Below are 9,085 nucleotides of genomic sequence, written 5' to 3'. Positions count from 1 at the left end.
CCAGTACCTTTGCAGAGAGTCTGAATATGACTGCGATTGAATAGGCACTGTAGCAGTGCTCAACCAAGAAATTTTTTTAAGCTGGGTGGAAAGAAATTGTAGGTGGGTGGTATTGGGACCCAACTCATCAGTAACCACCCAAAAACAGCCGGGTGGTGCACCCAGCTAAAAAAGGGCTTGTGAGAATCCTGATGTAGTTAGACTTCGTTTCTGGCTAGTTAGACATACCCCCCTGACCTATTAACACAACAAGCCTGTGTGATCACACTTGTGCTGAGGAGTGTGGATGTTACTCTGCTATACTATTCAGGAACACTGAAGGGGGAGGCAGGAAGCTGCAATTTCTAGAAGAAAATGGTGTTTTAAGGTATATCCATTTAAAAATCAGTTCCATATCTTAATATGCAGTGGGATGCATTACTGTAAGTGGGAGACATTAAATTGGCTATAAAGCTAAAAGTCATGTAAACAGGATATACTAAACCAAATATGCAAACAGTGTGCTTAGTGCAAGGAAAAGTTCCACACAATTTGGGAAGCACCAAGCAGAGTTATGCGAGAGCAATAACTAAGAGATGTATGTTACCCTCTATATTTCATAGGACTTTAAAAGGTAAGTAGCAGCAAGGTTATGCTAATCAGTGCATTTGCTTAACTGATCATCAGCAAGTGTAACCACCTCTATAAAAGCAGAAGTTTTGGCAGTTTGCTAGTCTGGAGCATTCAGGTGTGTGTTAACACAATGCAAAGGTGAAAAGACAGCAATGATTTTAGAGAAGCAATTGTTGCTGTCCATCAATCTGGAAAGGGTTATAAGGCCAATTCCAAACCAGTTGAAATTCATTATTCACAAGTGGAAAACATACCAGTCTTCCCAAAAGTGGAAGTCCAAATTTTCCCTAAGGTCAAAGTGAAATTGTAAAAAATCTAACAGCTACATCTTAGACACTACAGGGCTCCACATTTAACCTTAAATATTAAGGTTCCTGTCAGTACAGTTATAAAATAGACTGAACAAATACGGCTTTTCTATGAAAAGTACATGACAACATTGCTTAGGTTTGCAAAGTTGCAGCAGAACAAACTAGAAGACTTCAGGATGTGCTTTGGACATATGAGACAAAAGTGGAAGTACCCAGAAAAATTAAAACAGAATGACTGGGGAAGAAAAAAAAAAAATCAAGGTGTTACAACAGCCAAGTCAAAGTCCAGGCCTCAACCTCTGACCCAAGTGATGTGGTGGAAATGTTTGTTCATATAATGGATGCCCACAAACCTCAATGAACTAAAGCAATGTTGATGGCAAGTGGTTCTGCAAGCTCTTGTATCATGGGGTGTACTTAGTTTTTCGCCCATAATTCCTCATTTTGGCGTCATTTCTGGTAAATGATAAGATGGGGGAATCTTGTATGTTGATAGATTAAAACAATTTTAGAACCTGCACAGGCTCAGATGACCTTTTAATACATCCTGATATGTTAAATTTTATAATTGAAAGAGGGTGTGCTTTCTTTTTCACATGGACTGTATGTGCTTTTTGCACTTATATAAAGTGGGAATTGTTTGGAGCCAAGACTGTCTTTTGCCCCCTACTTTGCTATCTGTTTCCTAAACTACTAGGAAAGTTGTCACACTTTTTAGCTTACACTGACAAAAAAATCCTAGGATCACTTTACATATCATTTAGTGACTATGATGATGTTACATTTATTTTTTTTTTTATTTTTTTTTTAGGTGCGGTTTATTACAAAAATCTGGCATCCGAATATTAGTTCAGTAACCGGAGCTATATGCTTGGACATTTTGAAAGACCAGTGGTAAGATGTCAACTAGTGGATGTGAGTAGTGTCTATTGGTATAGAGGCTGGATATAAGTTTGGAGCAAAAAAAGCTGTTTCTTCCAACGAAAGAAGCTTAAAGCGGAACTAAAGTGAAAATGAAAAAGCACAGTTACCTCTCCCTCAGATCCCTTGATGGCACTGGACCTTCCCACAATCTGGTCTCGTATCATCCTAGAATTCTTCTTCGTCCGGGGGTTAAGCAAGTGCTGGGCGCCACCATCTTCACTTTTCTCCTCTGGTCTTCTTGCTACGTCACTCGACCTCACACTGCGCAGGTGTGAGATCAGGTAACATAGCCACTGTGAAGGGGGAAAAAAAGAGAGCCGATCTCACTGCACATGCGTGAAATCCGCATCTCGTTCCGCTTAGTGGAAAAAATGCCCCTTCTGTGCATGCCCGAGATCGGGCTGTCTACCCTTTTATGTAAAGTAAAAAAGTTGAGTTTAGGTCCGCTTTAAGAACATTGGGCTTGATAGATAAAGAGAGGGTGAGACGAAAAGTGGCTCTTTAAGGCAATGTTTTTATAAAATAATTAAAATCTTTTATTTATATTCAATAAAAATAAATATATTAACATACATACATATGTGGTTTTAGTACTCTGACATTATGATTGTAAATACATTACATTGGGTTGGTTATAATGTACACCAACCCCATTGAAGTGGGGGTCATTATAGGTAACTTTCGTACTAAAGACTTCTCCCAGCGTGTTTCGCCCTCGTGGGCTTCCTCAGGGGAATTGAGACCTTGGTATATTGACCACAACCAAAACACAGATCAAACACCAATCTCTTCCTTCAGAAACATTTTTTTTTTATTATATTGGAATGGAATGTTTTAATTATCAACACGGAATATCCCTATTGAACGTCTCTATTTGGGTTCTATATTGGAACCTCCAATGTGTATGTTACATCACCAACAACTCTAACAATTAATCCACAATATCCAATTGGGATACAGTCCACTGAATTCATCTCCCCTTTTGTACTATTTTGGCATTTGGGTACAAACTCAATTACTGGTCGTCTATCCTAAAACCGTATATCGTTACCTGGTCAATATACCAAGGTCTCAATTCCCCTGAGGAAGCCCACTAGGGCGAAATGCGGTGGGAGAGACGGTTAGTAGGAAAATGACCTAAATTGACCTCCATTTTAATGGGGTTGGTGTACATTATAACCAACCCAATGTAATGTATCTACATTCATAATGTCAGAGTATTAAAACCATATGTGTGTGTCTGTAATATATTTATTTTCAATAAATATAAATAAAAGATTTTAATTATTTTAAAAAAACATTGACTTAAAGAGCCACTTTTCTTCTCACCCTCTCTTTATCTCTCAGTATTTTGGCTCGGCAACACTAAAGTAGCCATGAATTCTATCCCTTAGAAACTGATCATATACCAAACCTTCTAACATTGGGCTTGAGCCAAAACTCTTGAATGGGTACTACAGGCAGAGATGATCTAATCTCTAAATATATCATAGTGAGAATTCTATCCTGGCTTCTGCTCTAATGCAAATAATCAGGTCTCCTAAATCATACATAGTTATTTTGTCAGTGCCCTCCCTTCTAAAAATCTAACCTGTTTGGGTTAGGTAATATTGGTGACTGTGCTCTTACATTCCACAGCATTTTTAGGTGCACATTTTTGTAGAGTGCCCTTAATATGGCCCTAACCCACCCTCTATAGATTAGTGATGCTGGCTTGTGCACAACCACATTTGTTGGACCACAGAAGCTGCTTTTCTGAATGTCCTGTATTCAGGGCTATATACACAGGATGTTACAGAATATAAGTACATGTTTATGAATAAACTAGACCTTTGGGTACACTTATTAGGAGGCAGTGAATGTCCTATTATATCTTAATTTTCAAACTTCTTTTATGATGTTTCTTTCCTCTTGTAGAGTATAAACTTTTAATTGGAATTATTATTTACATAGTGCCTAGCAGAGTAAAAGTAACAGTCCACTTTAAAGTGCACATATAGAATTGAATCCAGTAAAATAAAGTGCGTTTCCTTTCTTTCTCAGGGCGGCAGCCATGACGTTACGAACAGTGTTGTTATCATTACAAGCTCTGTTGGCTGCAGCAGAACCAGACGACCCACAGGATGCAGTGGTTGCCAATCAGGTAAGGCTTCCTATGTCTTCCGGGCACCACTCTATCTGTGATAACTGATGAGCTTCCAAGTTTATGTCCATTTATTTGAGACCTGACCTGTCTGTTTATTCCTAAACACCTGCTATGTATATTGTGTCAAAAGTTCAGTATAGCGCCCAAGCATCTTTGATGGTTCTGTTACAGTTTGTATTGATATCTTTACAATTACACGTTTTAAATCTTTTATTAAGGTTTGTGTTGTAATACAGAGAACAGAAAGAGAAATGGGTGCAGTGATAACAAATGAAGACCCATATTTAATTATACTGTTCCATGTCAAAAGAAAAGTTTGTGGATAAGACAGTAGCGCCGTTAATTGCTAGAACTCCCTTCTCACATCTGTGACATTGTTGAATACTGTCCTGACACACCTCTAGCTGGTATTTACGAAGTAAAGTGTTTGTGATTAATTATCTAATAACGGAGTCATGTTTTTTGCTACTGGTTTTGGGATGAAAACGTTTTTTTATAATTGTACATTTTTTTTCCTCTTTTGTTTTAGTACAAGCAAAATCCAGACATGTTTAAACAGACTGCTCGACTTTGGGCACATGTATATGCAGGAGCACCTGTCACTAGTCCAGAATATACAAGAAAAATAGAAAACCTTTGTGCTATGGGTTTTGATAAAGTAAGTAACGTGCCTCATTTTCAGCAAAAGTCTTGTATCTTTTAAAAAAAAGCTTTGTTGGCAGCTTCAGTACCCTTATGCCGATAGCAGAAGTGTATAACAATCCATACAAACCAGTTGGCATAATTATGGCAAACCTCTGACCTGCAAGAACTATTAACAGGACTGTAAACTAAGGCTACGTACACACGTCAGATGATTTTCATCTGATAATCGCCTCAGGGCTGATATCGGACAAGAATCTGGTGTGTGTACAGCGCTCATCGACCGTCCTGGCGAATCCACGGATGACAGACGAGAAACAATTGTAATGGAAGTGAAGAAGAGAGTGTGCAGCAGAGTTCCGCTCCGTCATTCTCCCTCTCCTCTCTCCAAAGAGCAGAATAGTGCTGTATGTACAGCCCTCATTCATGCGTCTTTTGTCCTCGGAGGCTTAAAAACTTCTTTGTGAATGAGGTATATAATGCCCCAGGAGCACATTACTCGATTTGGCAGAGAAAATACTACAGGGTTGGTAAAGTCCCTAATGATTTTTTTTTTTACAGATTAAGCCATGCAGACCATACCTGTCAGGATTTATGTCAGCATCCCCTAGATTTTGAAGTTGGTTTATACGTCGAGCGATTAAATAGGGATTTACATTAATACAGCGTGAATGGTTTATTCTTTATCTCCTTAAGAGATAATGTTTGGCATTTGTGGCAATGGGGAGGTTGCTTTACCATGTTAAGCAGAGGTTTTGAATTGAAGTCTATACAAAATATTAGACTGGATTTGATTGTCTCTGGAAGAGAGACTGAGGGGACCAAATGTTTCCAGATAGAATCGGTGATGAAGAAATATCCACAGCCCAATTAGAGCTAATTATGTGCGTTCTAAGTTTGGGGTTGTCAGGGATGATGAGAAGGTCTCCAGGGTCTGTGTCTGTAATCCCACATTTGTCAAGCCCAACTGGGATACATTGTCATGTCTGAGTTGCAGGTTACTGTAGAAACATTCCCTTCGGGAGGTTTACTTGTATAGCAAGTTGTAGGCTAACACCCCGGTGTATAATTCATGAATATTACAGAGAGGATGATTCACTTCAACTAAAACCTTTTTCCTTTTCTCCTGCAGAACGCAGTAATAGCAGCTTTGTCATCAAAAGCATGGGATGTAGAAACTGCAACAGAATTACTCCTAAGTAACTGAGAGGTCGCCCAATCCTGCTCGCCCCTTCCCAAACAGCGCGCCATCTGTTATTTTTAGGATTCTGCAATCAAAGAAAAATCCACAACACAAAAACAGCACTCCTGCGTGACAATGCTATTTAAAATGTTCTGGAGACTGATGGGAAAAGAAACTGCTCTGTAAATAAGGCAAATTAAACATGTAAATTAAACAACCACCAAACAGAGTTGAAGGGGGGGTGAGCATCCTTTTTCTTTTTTTTTCTCCTTAATATTATAAAAAACAACAAAAAAAAAAACAAAAAAAGAAAAAAAAATCAGAAAGAGAGAGAGAGAGAAATCTCCGAGCTGAACCAATGGAAAAATATGCATTTTTGTTTTACCGTGTCATGGAGTGTGGCACAAGGGCCCTTTATGTTTTTGTTTTCTGCTTAGATCTCCTCTGTTAGAGGAGAAACCCTGGCAGATTTGTTGTTTAGGGGGCTAGGCCTCCATTTTGCCATTAATGTCTACAATACGGCTAGTACCAACCATTGTTTGTGTCTATGGACTTGCATGCATGTACACCGTATGGGTTAAATTCATTCATTTTATCAGTTCATCTGTAATATGTTTGATATTTTGAGTTTAGATTGATCACTCTTTTTCTGGGTTGCTGGGGACAAGAAGATGATCACAATGACAATAAAATAATGTATCTGCCTGTGGCGGCTTGCTTTATTCAAGCCGTTTATTAATGGGAATCTGTAAGGAACTGAGTAGTGAAAAAAAAAAGCTACCATTGTCCAGCATTGTGCTCTCCCACTTAGGGTCCAAGTTCAGAGGTTCTGATATCCCTATTGCACCTAATCTAGGATATTTGATATTGGAGATGATGAGCAGTTGGAAGCATTCACAACCTCATCATATTTCATCTCCACTGATAAATAAGGTCCAATGAAATGGAAAGGGTTTTCATTACCTGCCTCAGAGTTCTTGCTTAGACTTCTCCAAGGAGGAAGCTGCTTGTGAGGCGCAAAGCGTCACTCACCACAGATTTCCATTCTTCTCCAAGTCCCAGCTGTTGCTCAGGAGTGCTGCAACTTGTAGCTCCATAAACTCATGACAAACTGAACACAACACAAAAAAGGCTTTAAAGATGGAAGGAGTCAATAAATGAGAGAGCAAATTTATTGATTTGGTCTTTACCCTATAAACTGCCCCCGTTGTATGCGTAACTTCTAGTCCTTGAAATGATGGTGAGTAGTTTTTTAGGTCTTATAATAAATGTCCTCAAGTTCTAAATTGACAAAACTAATCTTAGCTTGTCTAAGATTACAAATATCAGACCCTTGCTAAGGCTAAAGAATGGTGACAACCAATGGTTTACACATTTTTATTTTGACAACCATGTCAAAAGACCTTGGATGTGCCTATGCCTTGTAGACACAGGCTGGGCCAAGTACGGAAGACTTTTTGCCTATTTGCTATGTTCTAGTAGGCAATCCAAAGCTTGCCTGTCAGGAAGTATGCTGATGAGAAGTGGCCAAAGTTTTGCTTATTCTATCTCATGATATATTGCAGTGTGAGGTGAACAGCTTGGTAAAAATTATTCTACCATATGTGCTAAATAACTGTGTTTGGTACACTGTTCGGACCACTGCTCTGTTCATTTTGAAGTCTTAAATATGCAACTTAGGATCATAGCTTGAAACCGATGAAATATGCTTTGATAGTGTGGGCATACCAGACCTGCAACACAGTGAAATGTGTTTGTGTATAACTGTGCATGCCTGTGCGCGTTGTGTGTTCAGTAGTGGACCAGGTCTGGAAGGCTCACATTGTCAGCATTCGCCATATAATTCAGTCAGGGTTGGGTCATCTTAGTGAATGTTGTAGCTGCCACGTAACATCAGGGGAGAATCCTGCTGAAGATTTTTGGGGGAATTTAAAGTAATATTGTGAGTGAATAGAATTAAAAAAAAAAACAAAAAAAAAAACCCAAAGTAACCACAGTTGTTGATTGTACAGTGAACACTGCTATTCATCCAGTAATGCATGGTTACACTAAGCTGACATTTGCAGCTCTACATCCTCTGCAAATTTGCTTTAGGAATAAATCCACTTTCTGATTGAAGTGACAAAGTACAAATCATGCACTGACTGTCAACACTCAAATTACAAATGTTAGATTCTTTGTCTTCTATGCAGAAGAGCAACTCAGCTACACTTCCAGTGTGCCAGAAGCCACAGAACACAAAAAGCAGCTCCACGATGCTCTGGCCTTCAGCTTCAAAGCTGAGCCAATAATTTCTATTCAAAATATATTAACTGCAGGGGTCCGATCTGTCCGCAAACCACCTGGAGCCCTAAAAAAGTGCTTAATGACCAAATCCGTGGAAACTATTTCCAGCTCTGTTACTTTTCTTTCTTTTTTAACATGTTGGTTTGCTGTTCTTTACGTGCAGGAAGACACCCAGGTTATATAAAGATTTGGGGTTCAGCATTTGAGAGCTTTCAGCTTAAAATTGGCAGAATCTATAATTTCTCTCCTGTAATAAACATCAGACTCTAAAGAAATCTTTGATTATTTTAAGGTTTGCCATAAAAATAATAAGAAGACCATTTGCTTCCTCATATCTTGGCCTTTCTCAGTCGCCAAATGCGCTCTTGAAGATAAATATGGTACGGGGAGTTTGTTCTTTACCTTCATATTTTGTAGGTCTGTGCCATTTGCAGTAGCCCAAATAACTGTTTTAAAGGAAACATTACGCTATCAGACTATTGGAGTAATTTGCATACCTGTGGTACATTCCAGGCCATCTGACAAAGGTTTGGTATGTTTGGAATAGTGCAACAATAAAGTTTAAAAAAAAGAAAAAAAAATCTTCCAAAAGACAAATGTGTGTGATTTTTTTTTTATTTATGACTATGGAGAGTACATTAAAGATTATCAATATTGATTTTGTGAATTTTCAAACAATGTTTTAATGCTTTTTTTTTGTTGTTTTGGCCTAAATTAAAGACTTGTCAAGAAGGAATATGATATTGGATTATGTGAGGGGCTTATAAATAGAAAACAACTCTCAATATAGAGTTATTTTACAATGGAAAGTCTGGAAAGATATCGAGATTGGCATTGGTGACCTGAAAATGCTAAGTACCTGACTGCCTTTGTTCTCAGTACTTTCTCACTGATCTGGTCTGCATAGCTACCATTGGTTCAGCATGATAGCTGAAAATTCAACATGTACGTTCTATTTTATTTTGGGTCTTTCATACCCAT

General features: G+C 38.4%; 1 protein-coding gene across 1 annotated transcript in view; it reads left to right on the top strand.

Annotated features, from left to right (window-relative positions):
* UBE2K (ubiquitin conjugating enzyme E2 K) overlaps positions 1-8,782 on the top strand; it is a 25,761-nt gene extending 16,979 nt beyond the window's left edge. Inside the window, exons 2-5 of the mRNA XM_072406312.1 lie at positions 1,735-1,817; positions 3,891-3,990; positions 4,523-4,651; positions 5,768-8,782. Of these exons, the coding sequence (XP_072262413.1) occupies positions 1,735-1,817; positions 3,891-3,990; positions 4,523-4,651; positions 5,768-5,842 (387 nt within the window). The 3' untranslated portion in view covers positions 5,843-8,782. The remainder of the gene's footprint in view (positions 1-1,734; positions 1,818-3,890; positions 3,991-4,522; positions 4,652-5,767) is intronic.
* Positions 8,783-9,085: the final 303 nt, after the last annotated feature.

This window comes from Pyxicephalus adspersus, chromosome 3 (genome assembly GCF_032062135.1).
Source record: "Pyxicephalus adspersus chromosome 3, UCB_Pads_2.0, whole genome shotgun sequence".
In the NCBI taxonomy this organism is placed as follows: Eukaryota; Metazoa; Chordata; class Amphibia; order Anura; family Pyxicephalidae; genus Pyxicephalus; species Pyxicephalus adspersus.
This window is presented reverse-complemented; position numbering and strand designations above follow the sequence as displayed.